This window comes from Chiloscyllium punctatum, unplaced genomic scaffold (assembly GCF_047496795.1).
Source record: "Chiloscyllium punctatum isolate Juve2018m unplaced genomic scaffold, sChiPun1.3 scaffold_223, whole genome shotgun sequence".
Taxonomy (NCBI): Eukaryota; Metazoa; Chordata; class Chondrichthyes; order Orectolobiformes; family Hemiscylliidae; genus Chiloscyllium; species Chiloscyllium punctatum.
The window spans coordinates 118,670-137,259 of NW_027309957.1; the positions used below are offsets into that span (position 1 = coordinate 118,670).

An 18,590-nucleotide genomic window follows, 5' to 3' on the forward strand; every position below is an offset into this window, starting at 1 on the left:
GGGCACGGTGCTCCGAGTGACCGAGGGGAGACCGGGGAACTGTGCACGGTGCTCCGAGTGTGGGGTCTGACCGAGGGGAGAGACCGGGGAACTGGGCCCGGTGCTCCGAGTGACCGAGGGGAGACCGGGGGACAGTGCACGGTGCTCCGAGTGACCGAGGGGAGAGACCGGGGAACTGGGCCCGGTGCTCGAGTGTGGGGTCTGACCGAGGGAGACCGGGGAACTGGCAACGGTGCTCCGAGTGACCGAGGGAGACCGGGGAACTGTGCACGGTGCTCCGAGTGACCGAGGGGAGACCGGGGAACTGGGCACGGTGCTCCGAGTGTGGGGTCTGACCGAGGGGAGACGGGGAACTGTGCACGGTGCTCTGAGTGTGGGGAGTGACCGAGGGGAGACCGGGGAACTGGGCACGGTGCTCCGAAGTGACCGAGGGGAGAGCGGGGAACTGTGCACGGTGCTCCGAGTGACCGAGGGGAGACCGGGGACTGGGCACGGTGCTCCAAGTGACCGAGGGGAGACCGGGGAACTGGGCACGGTGCTCCGAGTGACCGAGGGAGACGGGGTAACTGGGCACGGTGCTCCGAGTGTGGGCATGACCGAGGGGAGACCGGGGAACTGGGCACGGTGCTCCGAGTGACCGAGGGGAGACCGGGGAACTGGGCCGTGCTCCGAGTGACCGAGGGGAGACCGGGGAACTGGGCACGGTGGCTCCGAGTGACCGAGGGGAGAGCGGGGAACTGGGCACGGTGCTCCGAGTGTGGGTCTGACCGAGGGGAGACCGGGGAACTGGCATGGTGCTCCGAGTGACCGAGTGGAGACCGGGGAACAGGGCACGGTGCTCCGAGTGACCGAGGGGAGACCAGGTAACTGGGGCACGGTGCTCCGAGTGTGGGCATGACCGAGGGGAGACCGGGGAACTGGGCACGATGCTCCGAGTGACCGAGGGGAGACCGGGAAACTGGGCACGGTGCTCCGAGTGACCGAGGGGAGACCGGGGAACTGTGCACGGTGCTCCGAGTGTGGTGTCTGACCGAGGGGAGACCGGGGAACTGTGCACGGTGCTCCTAGTGACCGAGGGGAGACCGGGGAACTGGGCACGGTGCTCCGAGTGACCGAGGGGGAGACCGGGGAACTGGGCACGGTTGCTCCGAGTGGACCGAGGGGAGACCGGGAAACTGGGCACGGTGCTCCGAGTGACCGAGGGGAGAGACCGGGGAACTGTTGATATCTGACAGATTACTTGCAGTGACTAAGTGTGACTTGAGAACATGTTCTTGTTAATTCTAACACCACATACTAGAACAGATTACACATGTGAATAATCAGAGCAGGATTTCCAAAGTCTGTAACTGTTCCCCACTTCCTCCCGGTGCCCAGTACTGAGGGAGGGCCGCACTGTCGGAGGGAGATGGATATACTCTAGGCCTTGAGCTCCATAATCCAGGCCCACACTCCCTCCCTCCCTCCCTCCCTCCCGGTGCCCAGTACTGAGGGAGGGCCGCACTGTCGGGGGAGATGGATATACTCTAGGCCTTGAGCTCCATAATCCAGGCCACACTCCCTCCCTCCCTCCCTCCCTCCCGGTGCCCAGTACTGAGGGAGGGCCGCACTGTCGGAGGAGATGGATATACTCTAGGCCTTGAGCTCCATAATCCAGGCCCACACTCCTCCCTCCCTCCCTCCCTCCCGGTGCCCAGTACTGAGGGAGGGCCGCACTGTCGGAGGGAGATGGATATACTCTAGGCCTTGAGCTCCATAATCCAGGCCCACACTCCCTCCCTCCCTCCCTCCCTCCCGGTGCCCAGTACTGAGGGAGGGCCGCACTGTCGGAGGGAGATGGATATACTCTAGGCCTTGAGCTCCATAATCCAGGCCCACACTACCTCCCTCCCTTCCCTCCCTCCCTCCCGGTGCCCAGTACTGAGGGAGGGCCGCACTGTCGGAGGGAGATGGATATACTCTAGGCCTTGAGCTCCATAATCCAGGCCCACACTCCCTCCCTCCCGGTGCCCAGTACTGAGGGTAGGGCCGCACTGTCGGAGGGAGAGATCTTGCGGTCTTCAGTATCGAGAGGAATCCAACCACCACACCCACCCACTGAGGACTGCGAATGAACAAGGGACATTGCAGCACAGGCACGGGCCCTTCGGCCGTCCAAGCGCGTGCTGTTCCAGATCCTATATCCCAACCCGGCGCCTATTTTCTGAGGGGGGTGTTTCCCTCTCCCCCCTCCCCGCGCGTTGGCGTATCCGTCTGGATCCGTCCTTCTGACCCTAACGTTCCCACTGGGAACGACACCCGGATTGACCGTGCTAAATTACCCATAGTCCCCAGGGATGTGCAGGTTAGGGTGGGGGATTGACCGTGCTAAATTACCCATAGTGCCCAGGGATGTGTGGGTTAGGGTGGGGATTGGGGAGGAGGGGAAATGAGGGGAGGGGAGGGGAGTGGGGGAGGGGGAGGAGAGGGGAGGTGGACGGAGGTGACCGCCCTGTGGGATCTTCCTGTGCAGGGATGAAGAGGGGACGCTGCGAGATGATCAATCACTTCCCTGAGGACACCGACTACGATCACGACAGTGCGGAGTACCTGCTCAGTAAGTGACTCCCTACCGTCCCCATCATCCCCTCCCTACCACCCTCATCCCCTCCATCCTCAATCCCTCCCTCCCGATCTCCCCCCACCCTCCTGTTTCCAATCCCCCCCTCCCTATCTCCCTCACCCTCCTGTTCCGATCCCTCCCTCCCTATCTCCCTCACCCTCCTGTTCCGATCCCTCCCTCCCTCTCTCCTCACCCTCCTGTTCCGATCCCTCCCTCCCTATCTCCTCACCCTCCTGTTCCAATCCCTCCCTCCCTATCTCCCTCACCCTCCTGTTCCAATCCCTCCCTCCCTATCTCCTCCCCCTCCTGTTCCGATCCCTCCCTCCCTATCTCCCTCACCCTCCTGTTCCGATCCCTCCCTCCCTCTCTCCCTCCCCCTCCTGTTCCGATCCCTCCCTCCCTATCTCCCTCCCCCTCCTGTTCCAATCCCTCCCTCCCTATCTCCCTCCCACCCTCCTGTTCCAATCCCTCCCTCCCTATCTCCCTCACCCTCCTGTTCCGATCCCTCCCTCCCTCTCTCCCTCACCCTCCTGTTCCAATCCCTCCCTCCCTATCTCCCTCACCCTCCTGTTCCAATCCCTCCCTCCCTATGTCCCTCACCCTCCTGTTCCGATCCCTCCCTCCCTATCTCCCTCACCCTCCTGTTCCGATCCCTCCCTCCCTATCTCCCTCACCTCCTGTTCGATCCTCCCTCTCTATCTCCCACCCCCTCCTGTTCCGATCCCTCCCTCCCTATCTCCCTCACCCCTCCTGTTCCAATCCCTCCCTCCCTATCTCCCTCACCCTCCTGTTCCAATCCCTCCCTCCCTATCTCCCTCACCCTCCTGTTCCAATCCCTCCCTCCCTATCTCCCTCACCCTCCTGTACCAATCCCTCCCTCCCTATCTCCCTCACCCTCCTGTACCAATCCCTCCCTCCCTATCTCCCTCCCCCTCCTGTTCCAATCCCTCCCTCCCTATCTCCCTCCCCCTCCTGTTCCAATCCCTCCCTCCCTATCTCCCTCACCCTCCTGTTCCAATCCCTCCCTCCCTATCTCCCTCCCCCTCCTGTTCCAATCCCTCCCTCCCTATCTCCCTCACCCTCCTGTTCCAATCCCTCCCTCCCTATCTCCCTCACCCTCCTGTTCCAATCCCTCCCTCCCTATCTCCCTCAAGCTCCTGTTCCAATCCCTCCCTCCCTATCTCCCTCACCCTCCTGTTCCAATCCCTCCCTCCCTATCTCCCTCACCCTCCTGTTCCAATCCCTCCCTCCCTATCTCCCTCACCCTCCTGTTCCAATCCCTCCCTCCCTCTCTCCCTCACCCTCCTGTTCCAATCCCTCCCTCCCTATCTCCCTCACCCTCCTGTTCCGATCCCTCCCTCCCTATCTCCCTCACCCTCCTGTTCCGATCCCTCCCTCCCTATCTCCCTCACCCTCCTGTTCCGATCCCTCCCTCCCTATCTCCCTCACCCTCCTGTTCCGATCACTCCCTCCCTATCTCCCTCACCCTCCTGTTCCGATCCCTCCCTCCCTATCTCCCTCACCCTCCTGTTCCGATCCCTCCCTCCCTATCTCCCTCACCCTCCTGTTCCGATCACTCCCTCCCTATCTCCCTCCCCCTCCTGTTCCGATCCCTCCCTCCCTATCTCCCTCCCCCTCCTGTTCTGATCCCTCCCTCCCTATCTCCCTCACCCTCCTGTTCCGATCCCTCCCTCCCTATCTCCCTCACCCTCCTGTTCCGATCCCTCCCTCCCTCTCTCCCTCACCCTCCTGTTCCAATCCCTCCCTCCCTATCTCCCTCAAGCTCCTGTTCCAATCCCTCCCTCCCTATCTCCCTCACCCTCCTGTTCCAATCCCTCCCTCCCTATCTCCCTCACCCCCCTGTTCCAATCCCTCCCTCCCTATCTCCCTCACCCTCCTGTTCCAATCCCTCCCTCCCTATCTCCCTCACCCTCCTGTTCCGATCACTCCCTCCCTATCTCCCTCACCCTCCTGTTCCGATCCCTCCCTCCCTATCTCCCTCACCCTCCTGTTCCGATCCCTCCCTCCCTATCTCCCTCACCCTCCTGTTCCAATCCCTCCCTCCCTATCTCCCTCACCCTCCTGTACCAATCCCTCCCTCCCTATCTCCCTCACCCTCCTGTACCAATCCCTCCCTCCCTATCTCCCTCCCCCTCCTGTTCCAATCCCTCCCTCCCTATCTCCCTCACCCTCCTGTTCCGATCCCTCCCTCCCTATCTCCCTCACCCTCCTGTTCCAATCCCTCCCTCCCTATCTCCCTCACCCTCCTGTTCCGATCCCTCCCTCCCTATCTCCCTCACCCTCCTACACTCCTCACCCTCCTGTTCCAATCCCTCCCTCCCTCTCTCCCTCCCCCTCCTGTTCTGATCCCTCCCTCCCTATCTCCCTCACCCTCCTGTTCCAATCCCTCCCTCCCTATCTCCCTCACCCTCCTGTTCCGATCCCTCCCTCCCTCTCTCCCTCACCCTCCTGTTCCAATCCCTCCCTCCCTATCTCCCTCACCCTCCTGTTCCAATCCCTCCCTCCCTCTCTCCCTCACCCTCCTGTTCCAATCCCTCCCTCCCTATCTCCCTCACCCCCCTGTTCCAATCCCTCCCTCCCTATCTCCCTCACCCTCCTGTTCCAATCCCTCCCTCCCTATCTCCCTCACCCTCTTGTTCCGATCCCTCCCTCCCTATCTCCCTCAAGCTCCTGTTCCAATCCCTCCCTCCCTATCTCCCTCACCCTCCTGTTCCAATCCCTCCCTCCCTATCTCCCTCACCCCCCTGTTCCAATCCCTCCCTCCCTATCTCCCTCACCCCCCTGTTCCGATCCCTCCCTCCCTATCTCCCTCACCCTCCTGTTCCGATCACTCCCTCCCTATCTCCCTCCCCCTCCTGTTCCGATCCCTCCCTCCCTATCTCCCTCACCCTCCTGTTCCGATCCCTCCCTCCCTATCTCCCTCCCCCTCCTGTTCCGATCCCTCCCTCCCTATCTCCCTCACCCTCCTGTTCCGATCCCTCCCTCCCTATCTCCCTCACCCTCCTGTTCCGATCCCTCCCTCCCTATCTCCCTCACCCTCCTGTTCCGATCCCTCCCTCCCTATCTCCCTCACCCTCCTGTTCCGATCCCTCCCTCCCTATCTCCCTCACCCTCCTGTTCCGATCCCTCCCTCCCTATCTCCCTCACCCTCCTGTTCCAATCCCTCCCTCCCTATCTCCCTCACCTCCCACAATTGTTCCTCTGCATTATGTGGAAATCTATCTAACCCCCCTGTCCCTGGGGGGATGGTGTAGTGGGAGCTTTACTCTGTATCTAACCCCCCTGTCCCTGGGAGTGGGGGGACAGTGTAGAGGGAGCTTTACTTTGTCTCTAACCCCACCGTCCCTGGGAGTGGGGGGACGGTGTAGAGGGAGCTTTACTCTGTATTTAACCCTCTGTCCCTGGTAGTGGGGGGACGGTGTAGAGGGAGCTTTACTCTGTCTCTAACCCCCCTGTCCCTGGGAGTGGGGGGACGGTGTAGAGGGAGCTTTACTCTGTATCTAACCCCCCTGTCCCTGGGAGTGGGGGACGGTGTAGAGGGAGCTTTACTCTGTATCTAACCCCCCTGTCCCTGGGAGTAGGGGGGACGGTGTAGAGGGAGCTTTACTCTGTCTCTAACCCCCCTGTCCCTGGGAGTGGGGGGACGGTGTAGAGGGAGCTTTACTCTGTCTCTAACCCCCCTGTCCCTGGGAGTGGGGGGACGGTGTAGAGGGAGCTTTACTCTGTATTTAACCCCCTGTCCCTGGTAGTGGGGGGACGGTGTAGAGGGAGCTTTACTCTCCATCTAACCCCCCTGTCCCTGGGAATGGGGGACGGTGTAGAGAGAGCTTTACTCTGTATCTAACCCCCCTGTCCCTGGGAGTGGGGGGACGGTGTAGAGGGAGCTTTACTCTGTATCTAACCCCCCTGTCCCTGGGAGTGGGGGACGGTGTAGAGAGAGCTTTACTCTGTATCTAACCCCCTGTCCCTGGGAGTGGGGGGGACGGTGTAGAGGGAGCTTTACTCTGTCTCTAACCCCCCTGTCCCTGGGAGTGTTTGATGGGGGATGGTTTTCGTGCTGTACGATTCTCTCTCTCATTCTCGTTCTCTCTCTCCCTCCTTCCTTCCCTCCCCCTCCCCCTCTCCCCCTCCCTCCCCCTCCCCCTCCCCCTCCCCCCCCCCCCCCCCCCCCCACTCTCCCTCCCCCCCAGGGGTGGTACGTGCCTCCAGTATCTTCCCCATCCTCAGTGCCATCTTGTTGCTGACGGGGGGTCTCTGTATCGCAGCCAGCCGTCTCTATCGATCCAAGAGGAACATTATCCTGGGCGCCGGAATTCTCTTTGTCGCTGCTGGTGAGTCACGGCGGGCCGTTCGGCCCTTCGCAAGGAGGGCAAACGCTGCTATCCCAGCCCCCTTCATCCTCTCTCACACACACTCCCTCTCTCCCTCAGTAACATCACCCTCTCCATCTCTCTCTCTCTCTCACACACTCCCTCTCTCCCTCAGTAACGTCACCCTCTCCATCTCTCTCTCTCTCTCACACACTCCCTCTCTCCCTCAGTAACATCACCCTCTCCATCTCTCTCTCTCTCTCTCACACACTCCCTCTCTCCCTCAGTAACGTCACCCTCTCCATCTCTCTCTCTCTCTCTCACACACTCCCTCTCTCCCTCAGTAACGTCACCCTCTCCATCTCTCTCTCTCTCTCACACACTCCCTCTCTCCCTCAGTAACATCACCCTCTCCATCTCTCTCTCACACACACACTCCCTCTCTCCCTCAGTAACATCACCCTCTCCATCTCTCTCTCTCTCTCACACACTCCCTCTCTCCCTCAGTAACATCTCCCTCTCCATCTCTCTCTCTATCTCTCTCACACACTCCCTCTCTCTCAGTAACATCACCCTCTCCATCTGTCTATCTCTCTCTCACACACTCCCTCTCTCCCTCAGTAACATCTCCCTCTCCATCTCTCTCTCTCACACACTCCCTCAGTAACATCACCCTCTCCATATCTCTCTCTCTCTCTCACACACTCCCTCTCTCCCTCAGTAACATCACCCTCTCCATCACTCTCTCTCTCACACACACTCCCTCTCTCTCAGTAACATCACCCTCTCCATCTCTCTCTCTCTCTCACACACTCCCTCTCTCCCTCAGTAACATCACCCTCTCCATCTCTCTCTCTCACACACTCCCTCTCTCCTTCAGTAACATCACCCTCTCCATCTCTCTCTCTCACACACTCCCTCTCTCCCTCAGTAACATCACCCTCTCCATCTCTCTCTCTCTCTCACACACTCCCTCTCTCCCTCAGTAACATCACCCTCTCCATCTCTCTCTCTCTCTCACACACACCCTCTCTCCCTCAGTAACATCTCCCTCTCCATCTCTCTCTCTCACACACTCCCTCACTCCCTCAGTAACATCACCCTCTCCATCTCTCTCTCTCTCTCACACACTCCCTCACTCCCTCAGTAACATCTCCCTCTCCATCTCTCTCTCTCTCTCACACACTCCCTCTCTCCCTCAGTAACATCACCCTCTCCATCTCTCTCTCTCACTCACACACTCCCTCTCTCCCTCAGTAACATCACCCTCTCTCTCTCTCTCTCTCTCACACACTCCCTCTCTCCCTCAGTAACATCACCCTCTCCATCTCTCTCTCTCTCTCTCACACACTCCCTCTCTCCCTCAGTAACTTCACCCTCTCCATCTCTCTCACTGTCCCTCACACACTCCCTCTCTCCCTCAGTAACATCACCCTCTCCATCTCTCTCTCTCACACACTCTCCCTCTCTCCCTCAGTAACATCACCCTCTCCATCTCTCTCTCTCTCACACACACACTCCCTCTCTCCCTCAGTAACATCCCCCTCTCCATCTCTCTCTCTCTCTCACACACTCCCTCTCTCCCTCAGTAACTTCACCCTCTCCATTTCTCTCTCTCACACACACACTCCCTCTCTCACTCAGTAACATCTCCCTCTCCATCTCTCTCTCTCTCTCACACACTCCCTCTCTCCCTCAGTAACATCACCCTCTCCATCTCTCTCTCTCTCTCACACACTCCCTCTCTCCCTCAGTAACGTCACCCTCTCCATCTCTCTCTCTCTCTCACACACTCCCTCTCTCGCTCAGTAACATCACCCACTCCATCTCTCTCTCTCACACTCTCCCTCTCTCCCTCAGTAACATCACCCTCTCCATCGCTCTCTCTCTCTCACACACTCCCTCTCTCCCTCAGTAACGTCACCCTCTCCATCTCTCTCTCTCACACACTCACTCTCTCCCTCGGTAACATCGCCCTCTCCATCTCTCTCTCTCTCTCTCTCACACACTCCCTCTCTCCCTCAGTAACATCTCCCTCTCCATCTCTCTCTCTCTCCCTCACACACTCCCTCTCTCCCTCAGTAACATCACCCTCTCCATCTCTCTCTCTCTCTCACACACTCCCTCTCTCCCTCAGTAACATCACCCTCTCCATCTCTCTCTCTCTCTCACACACTCCCTCTCTCCCTCAGTAACATCACCCTCTCCATCGCTCTCTCTCTCTCACACACTCCCTCTCTCCCTCAGTAACGTCACCCTCTCCATCTCTCTCTCTCACACACTCACTCTCTCCCTCGGTAACATCGCCCTCTCCATCTCTCTCTCTCTCTCACACTCTCCCTCTCTCCCTCAGTAACGTCACCCTCACCATCTCTCTCTCTCTCTCTCTCTCACACACACCCTCTCTCCCTCAGTAACATCACCCTCTCCATCTCTCTCTCTCTCTCTCACACACTCCCTCTCTCTCTCAGTAACATCACCCTCTCCATCTCTCTCTCTCTCTTACACACACTCTCTCTCTCCCTCAGTAACATCACCCTCTCCATCTCTCTCTCTCTCTCACACTCACTCCCTCTCTCCCTCAGTAACATCACCCTCTCCATCTCTCTCTCTCTCTCTCACACACTCTCTGTCTCCCTCAGTAACATCACCCTCTCCATCTCTCTCTCTCTCTCTCACACACATTCCCTCTCTCCCTCAGTAACATCACCCTCTCCATCTCTCTCTCTCTCTCTCACACACTCCCTCTCTCCCTCAGAAACATCTCCCTCTCCATCTCTCTCTCTCTCTCTCTCACACACTCCCTCTCTCCCTCAGTAACATCACCCTCTCCATCTCTCACTCTCTATCTCTCACACACTCCCTCTCTCCCTCAGTAACATCACCCTCTCCATCTCTCTCTCTCTCTCTCTCACACACTCCCTCTCTCCCTCAGTAACATCTCCCTCTCCATCTCTCTCTCTCTCTCACACACTCCCTCTCTCCCTCAGTAACATCTCCCTCTCCATCTCTCTCTCTCTCTCACACACTCCCTCACTCCCTCAGTAACATCACCCTCTCCATCTCTCTCTCCCTCTCTCTCACACACTCCCTCTCTCCCTCAGTAACATCACCCTCTCCATCTCTCTTTCTATCTCTCTCACACACTCCCTCTCTCCCTCAGTAACGTCACCCTCTCCATCTCTCTCTCTCTCTCACACACTCCCTCTCTCCCTCAGTAACATCTCCCTCTCCATCTCTCTCTCTCTCTCTCTCACACACTCCCTCTCTCCCTCAGTAACATCACCCTCTCCATCACTCTCTCTCTCTCACACACTCCCTCTCTCCCTCAGTAACATCTCCCTCTCCATCTCTCTCTCTCTCTCTCACACACTCCCTCTCTCCCTCAGTAACATCACCCTCTCCATCTCTCTCTCTCTCTCACACACTCCCTCTCTCCCTCAGTAACGTCACCCTCTCCATCTCTCTCTCTCTCTCTCTCACACACTCCCTCTCTCCCTCAGTAACATCACCCTCTCCATCACTCTCTCTCTCTCACACACTCCCTCTCTCCCTCAGTAACATCTCCCTCTCCATCTCTCTCTCTCTCTCTCACACACTCCCTCTCTCCCTCAGTAACATCACCCTCTCCATCTCTCTCTCTCTCACACACACTCCCTCTCTCCCTCAGTAACATCTCCCTCTCCATCTCTCTCTCTCTCTCTCACACTCCCTCTCTCCCTCAGTACATCACCCTCTCCATCACTCTCTCTCTCTCACACACTCCCTCTCTCCCTCAGTAACATCACCCTCTCCATCTCTCTCTCTCTCTCACACACTCCCTCTCTCCCTCAGTAACATCCCCCTCTCCATCTCTCTCTCTCTCTCACACACTCCCTCTCTCCCTCAGTAACATCCCCCTCTCCATCTCTCTCTCTCTCTCACACACTCCCTCTCTCCCTCAGTAACATCTCCCTCTCCATCTCTCTCTCTCACGCACTCCCTCACTCCCTCAGTACCATCACCCTCTCCATCTCTCTCTCTCTCTCTCACACACTCCCTCTCTCCCTCAGTAACATCACCCTCTCCATCTCTCTCTCTCTCTCTCACACACTCCCTCTCTCCCTCAGTAACATCACCCTCTCCATCTCTCTCTCTCTCTCTCTCACACACTCCCTCTCTCCCTCAGGAACATCACCCTCTCCATCTCTCTCTCTCTCTCACACACTCCCTCTCTACCTCAGTGACATCACCCTCTCCATCTCTCTCTCTCTCTCACACACTCCCTCTCTCCCTCAGTAACGAATCCCTCTCCATCTCTCTCTCTCTCTCACACACTCCCTCTCTCCCTCAGTAACTTCACCCTCTCCATCTCTCTCTCTCTCTCACACACACCCTCTCTCCCTCAGTAACATCACCCTCTCCATCTCTCTCTCTCTCTCTCACACACTCCCTCTCTCCCTCAGTAACATCACCCTCTCCATCTCTCTCTCTCTCTCTCGCACACACTCCCTCTCTCCCTCAGTAACATCACCCTCTCCATCTCTCTCTCTCTCTCACACACTCCCTCTCTCCCTCAGTAACATCACTCTCTCTATCTCTCTCTCTCTCACACACACACTCCCTCTCTCCCTCAGTAACATCACCCTCTCCATCTCTCTCTCTCTCTCTCACACACTCCCTCTCTCCCTCAGTAACATCACCCTCTCCATCTCTCTCTCTCTCTCACACACTCCCTCTCTCCCTCAGTAACATCACCCTCTCCATCTCTCTCTCTCTCTCGCACACACTCCCTCTCTCCCTCAGTAACATCACCCTCTCCATCTCTCTCTCTCTCTCACACACTCCCTCTCTCCCTCAGTAACATCACTCTCTCTATCTCTCTCTCTCTCACACACACACTCCCTCTCTCCCTCAGTAACATCACCCTCTCCATCTCTCTCTCTCTCTCTCACACACTCCCTCTCTCCCTCAGTAACATCACCCTCTCCATCTCTCTCTCTCTCTCACACACTCCCTCTCTCCCTCAGTAACATCACCCTCTCCATCTCTCTCTCTCTCTCACACACTCCCTCTCTCCCTCAGTAACATCACCCTCTCCATCTCTCTCTCTCTCTCACACACACTCCCTCTCTCCCTCAGTAACATCACCCTCTCCATCTCTCTCTCTCTCTCTCACACACTCCCTCTCTCCCTCAGTAACATCACCCTCTCCATCTCTCTTTCTCTCTCACACACTCCCTCTCTCCCTCAGTAACATCACCCTCTCCATCTCTCTCTCTCTCTCTCGCACACACTCCCTCTCTCCCTCAGTAACATCACCCTCTCCATCTCTCTCTCTCTCTCTCTCACACACTCCCTCTCTCCCTCAGTAACATCACTCTCTCTTTCTATCTCTCTCTCTCACACACACTCCCTCTCTCCCTCAGTAACATCACCCTCTCCATCTCTCTCTCTCTCTCTCACACACTCCCTCTCTCCCTCAGTAACATCGCCCTCTCCATCTCTCTCTCTCTCTCTCACACACTCCCTCTCTCCCTCAGTAACATCACCCTCTCCATCTCTCTCTCTATCTCTCACACACACTCCCTCTCTCTCAGTAACATCACCCTCTCCATCTGTCTATCTCTCTCTCACACACTCCCTCTCTCCCTCAGTAACATCTCCCTCTCCATCTCTCTCTCTCACACACTCCCTCTCTCCCTCAGTAACATCACCCTCTCCATCTCTCTCTCTATCTCTCACACACACTCCCTCTCTCTCAGTAACATCACCCTCTCCATCTGTCTATCTCTCTCTCACACACTCCCTCTCTCCCTCAGTAACATCTCCCTCTCTCTCTCTCTCTCTCACACACTCCCTCAGTAACATCACCCTCTCCATCTCTCTCTCTCTCTCTCACACTCCCCCTCTCTCCCTCAGTAACATCACCCTCTCCATCTCTCTCTCTCTCACACACTCCCTCTCTCCCTCAGTAACATCACCCTCTCCATCTCTCTCTCTCTCTCACACACTCCCTCTCTCCCTCAGTAACATCAGCCTCTCCATCTCTCTCTCTCTCACACACACACCCTCTCTCCCTCAGTAACATCACCCTCTCCATCTCTCTCTCTATCTCTCACACACACTCCCTCTCTCTCAGTAACATCACCCTCTCCATCTCTCTCTCTCTCTCTCACACACTCCCTCTCTCCCTCAGTAACATCACCCTCTCCATCTCTCTCTCTCACACACTCCCTCTCTCCCTCAGTAACATCACCCTCTCCATCACTCTCTCTCTCTCACACACTCCCTCTCTCCCTCAGTAACATCACACTCTCCATCTCTCTCTCTATCTCTCACACACTCCCTCTCTCCTTCAGTAACATCACCCTCTCCATCTCTCTCTCTCTCACACACACACTCCCTCTCTCCGTCAGTAACATCACCCTCTCCCTCTCTCTCTCTCTCTCTCACATACTCCCTCTCTCCATCAGTAACATCACCCTCTCCATCTCTCTCTCTCTCTCTCACACACTCCCTCGCTCCCTCAGTAACGTTACCCTCTCCATCTCTCTCTCTCTCTCTCTCACACACTCCCTCTCTCCCTCAGTAACATCACCCTCTCCATCACTCTCTCTCTCTCACACACTCCCTCTCTCCCTCAGTAACGTCACCCTCTCCATCTCTCTCTCTCTCACACAAACACACTCCCTCTCTCCCTCAGTAACATCACCCTCTCCATCTCTCTCTCTCTCTCTCACACACTCCCTCTCTCCATCAGTAACATCACCCTCTCCATCTCTCTCTCTCTCTGTCTCTCACACTCACTCTCTCCCTCAGTAACATCACCCTCTCCATCTCTCTCTCTCTCTCTCACACACTCACTCTCTCCCTCAGTAACATCACCCTCTCCATCTCTCTCTCTCTCTCTCACACACTCCCTCTCTCCCTCAGTAACATCACCCTCTCCATCTCTCTCTCTCTCTCACACTCACACACTCCCTCTCTCCCTCAGTAACATCACCCTCTCCATCTCTCTCTCTCACACATTCCCTCTCTCCCTCAGTAACATCACCCTCTCCATCTCTCTCTCTCTCTCTCTCAGACACTCCCTCTCTCCCTCAGTAACATCACCCTCTCCATCTCTCTCTCTCTCTCTCACACACTCCCTCTCTCCCTCAGTAACATCACCCTCTCCATCTCTCTCTCTCTCTCTCTCACACACTCCCTCTCTCCGTCAGTAACATCACCCTCTCCATCTCTCTCTCTCTCACACACTCCCTCTCTCCCTCACACACTCTCTCTCTCCCTCAGTAACATCACTCTCTCCATCTTTCTCTCTCTCTCTCACACACTCCCTCTCTCCCTCAGTAACATCACCCTCTCCATCTCTCTCTCTCTCTCTCACACACTCCCTCTCTCCCTCAGTAACATCACCCTCTCCATCTCTCTCTCTCACACACTCCCTCTCTCCCTCAGTAACATCACCCTCTGCATCTCTCTCTCTCACACATTCCCTCTCTCCCTCAGTAACATCACCCTCTCCATCTCTCTCTCTCTCTCTCACACACACACTCTCTCTCCCTCAGTAACATCACTCTCTCCATCTCTCTCTCTCTCACACACACACTCTCTCTCCCTCAGTAACATCACCCTCTCCATCTCTCTCTCTCACACATTCCCTCTCTCCCTCAGTAACATCACCCTCTCCATCTCTCTCTCTCTCTCTCTCACACACTCCCTCTCTCCCTCAGTAACATCACCCTCTCCATCTCTCTCTCTCACACACTCCCTCTCTCCCTCAGTAACGTCACCCTCTCCATCTCTCTCTCTCTCACACACACACACTCCCTCTCTCCCTCAGTAACATCACCCTCTCCATCTCTCTCTCTCTCTCACACACTCCCTCTCTCCCTCTGTAACATAACCCTCTCCATCTCTCTCTCTCTCTCTCTCACACACTCCCTCTCTCCCTCAGTAACTTCACCCTCTCCATCTCTCTCTCTCTCACACACACTCCCTCTCTCCCTCAGTAACATCACCCTCTCCATCTCTCTCTCTCTCTCTCACACACTCTCTCTCTCCCTCAGTAACATCACTCTCTCCATCTTTCTCTCTCTCTCTCACACACTCCCTCTCTCCCTCAGTAACATCACCCTCTCCATCTCTCTCTCTCTCTCTCACACACTCCCTCTCTCCCTCAGTAACATCACCCTCTCCATCTCTCTCTCTCTCTCACACTCACACACTCCCTCTCTCCCTCAGTAACATCACCCTCTCCATCTCTCTCTCTCACACATTCCCTCTCTCCCTCAGTAACATCACCCTCTCCATCTCTCTCTCTCTCTCTCTCACACGCTCCCTCTCTCCCTCAGTAACATCACCCTCTCCATCTCTCTCTCTCTCTCTCACACACTCCCTCTCTCCCTCAGTAACATCACCCTCTCCATCTCTCTCTCTCTCTCTCACACACACTCCCTCTCTCCATCAGTAACATCACCCTCTACATCTCTCTCTCTCTCTCTCACACACTCCCTCTCTCCCTCAGTAACATCACCCTCTCCATCTCTCTCTCTCTCACACACACACTCCCTCTCTCCCTCAGTAACATCACCCTCTCCATCTCTCTCTCTCTCTGTCTCACACACTCCCTCACTCCATCAGTAACATCACCCTCTCCATCTCTCTCTCTCTCTCTCACACACTCTCTCTCTCCCTCAGTAACATCACTCTCTCCATCTTTCTCTCTCTCTCTCACACACTCCCTCTCTCCCTCAGTAACATCACCCTCTCCATCTCTCTCTCTCTCTCTCACACACTCCCTCTCTCCCTCAGTAACATCACCCTCTCCATCTCTCTCTCTCACACACTCCCTCTCTCCCTCAGTAACATCACCCTCTCCATCTCTCTCTCTCACACACTCTCTCTCTCCCTCAGTAACATCACTCTCTCCATCTTTCTCTCTCTCTCTCACACACTCCCTCTCTCCCTCAGTAACATCACCCTCTCCATCTTTCTCTCTCTCACACACTCCCTCTCTCCCTCAGTAACATCACCCTCTCCATCTCTCCCTCTCTCACACACTCCCTCTCTCCCTCAGTAACATCACCCTCTCCATCTCTCTCTCTCTCTCTCTCACACACTCCCTCTCTCCCTCAGTAACATCACCATCTCCATCTCTCTCTCTCTCTCTCACACACTCCCTCTCTCCCTCAGTAACATCACCCTCTCCATCTCTCTCTCTCTCTCTCACACACTCCTTCTCTCCCTCAGTAACATCACCCTCTCCATCTATCTCTCTCTCTCTCACACACTCCCTCTCTCCCTCAGTAACATCACCCTCTCCATCTCTCTCTCTCTCTCACACACTCCCTCTCTCCCTCAGTAACATCACCCTCTCCATCTCTCTCTCTCTCTCTCGCACACACTCCCTCTCTCCCTCAGTAACATCACCCTCTCCATCTCTCTCTCTCTCTCTCACACACTCCCTCTCTCCCTCAGTAACATCGCCCTCTCCATCTCTCTCTCTCTCTCTCACACACTCCCTCTCTCCCTCAGTAACATCACCCTCTCCATCTCTCTCTCTCTCACACACACACTCCCTCTCTCCCTCATTAACATCACCCTCTCCATCTCTCTCTCTATCTCTCACACACACTCCCTCTCTCTCAGTAACATCACTCTCTCCATCTTTCTCTCTCTCTCTCACACACTCCCTCTCTCCCTCAGTAACATCACCCTCTCCATCTCTCTCTCTCTCTCACACACTCTCTCTCTCCCTCAGTAACATCACCCTCTCCATCTCTCACTCTCACACTCTCCCTCTCTCCCTCAGTAACATCTCCCTCTCCATCTCTCTCTCTCTCCCTCACACACTCCCTCTCTCCCTCAGTAACATCACCCTCTCCATCTCTCTCTCTCTCTCACACACTCCCTCTCTCCCTCAGTAACATCACCCTCTCCATCTCTCTCCCTCTCTCACACACTCCCTCTCTCCCTCAGTAACATCTCCCTCTCCATCTCTCTCTCTCACACACTCCCTCACTCCCTCAGTAACATCACCCTCTCCATCTCTCTCTCTCTCTCACACACTCCCTCACTCCCTCAGTAACATCACCCTCTCCATCTCTCTCTCTCTCTCACACACTCCCTCTCTCCCTCAGTAACATCACCCTCTCCATCTCTCTCTCTCACTCACACACTCCCTCTCTCCCTCAGTAACATCACCCTCTCTCTCTCTCTCTCTCTCACACACTCCCTCTCTCCCTCAGTAACATCACCCTCTCCATCTCTCTCTCTCTCTCTCACACACTCCCTCTCTCCCTCAGTAACTTTACCCTCTCCATCTCTCTCACTGTCCCTCACACACTCCCTCACTCCCTCAGTAACATCACCCTCTCCATCTCTCTCTCTCACACACTCTCCCTCTCTCCCTCAGTAACATCACCCTCTCCATCTCTCTCTCTCTCTCTCACACACTCCCTCTCTCCCTCAGTAACATCACCCTCTCCATCTCTCTCTCTCACACACTCCCTCTCTCCCTCAGCAACATCACCCTCTCTCTCTCTCTCTCTCACACACTCCCTCTCTCCCTCAGTAACATCACCCTCTCCATCTCTCTCTCTCACACACACACTCCCTCTCTCCCTCAGTAACATCCCCCTCTCCATCTCGCTCTCTCACACACACTCCCTCTCTCCCTCAGTAACATCCCCCTCTCCATCTCTCTCTCTCTCTCACACACTCCCTCTCTCTCTCAGTAACATCACCCTCTCCATCTCTCACTCTCACACTCTCCCTCTCTCCCTCAGTAACATCTCCCTCTCCATCTCTCTCTCTCTCCCTCACACACTCCCTCTCTCCCTCAGTAACATCACCCTCTCCATCTCTCTCTCTCTCTCACACACTCCCTCTCTCCCTCAGTAACATCACCCTCTCCATCTCTCTCTCTCTCTCACACACACCCTCTCTCCCTCAGTAACGTCACCCTCTCCATCTCTCTCTCGCACACACACACTCCCTCTCTCCCTCAGTAACATCACCCTCTCCATCTCTCACTCTCACACTCTCCCTCTCTCCCTCAGTAACATCTCCCTCTCCATCTCTCTCTCTCTCCCTCACACACTCCCTCTCTCCCTCAGTAACATCACCCTCTCCATCTCTCTCTCTCTCTCACACACTCCCTCACTCCCTCAGTAACATCACCCTCTCCATCTCTCTCTCTCTCTCACACACTCCCTCTCTCCCTCAGTAACATCACCCTCTCCATCTCTCTCTCTCACTCACACACTCCCTCTCTCCCTCAGTAACATCACCCTCTCTCTCTCTCTCTCTCTCACACACTCCCTCTCTCCCTCAGTAACATCACCCTCTCCATCTCTCTCTCTCTCTCTCACACACTCCCTCTCTCCCTCAGTAACTTCACCCTCTCCATCTCTCTCACTGTCCCTCACACACTCCCTCTCTCCCTCAGTAACATCACCCTCTCCATCTCTCTCTCTCTCTCACACACTCCCTCTCTCCCTCAGGAACATCACCCTCTCCATCTCTCTCTCTCACACACACACTCCCTCTCTCTCAGTAACATCACTCTCTCTATCTCTCTCTCTCTCACTCACACACTCCCTCTCTCCCTCAGTAACTTCACCCTCTCCATCTCTCTCACTCTCCCTCACACACTCCCTCTCTCCCTCAGT

General features: G+C 56.0%; 1 protein-coding gene across 1 annotated transcript in view; it reads left to right on the plus strand.

The window, feature by feature from the left end:
- Nucleotides 1–2,514: 2,514 nt before the first annotated feature.
- Nucleotides 2,515–18,590, plus strand: part of LOC140472029 (voltage-dependent calcium channel gamma-8 subunit-like) — a 49,344-nt gene continuing 33,268 nt past the window's right edge. Inside the window, 2 exon segments of the mRNA XM_072567462.1 lie at nt 2,515–2,596; nt 6,814–6,954. Coding sequence (XP_072423563.1) covers nt 2,515–2,596; nt 6,814–6,954 — 223 coding nt within the window.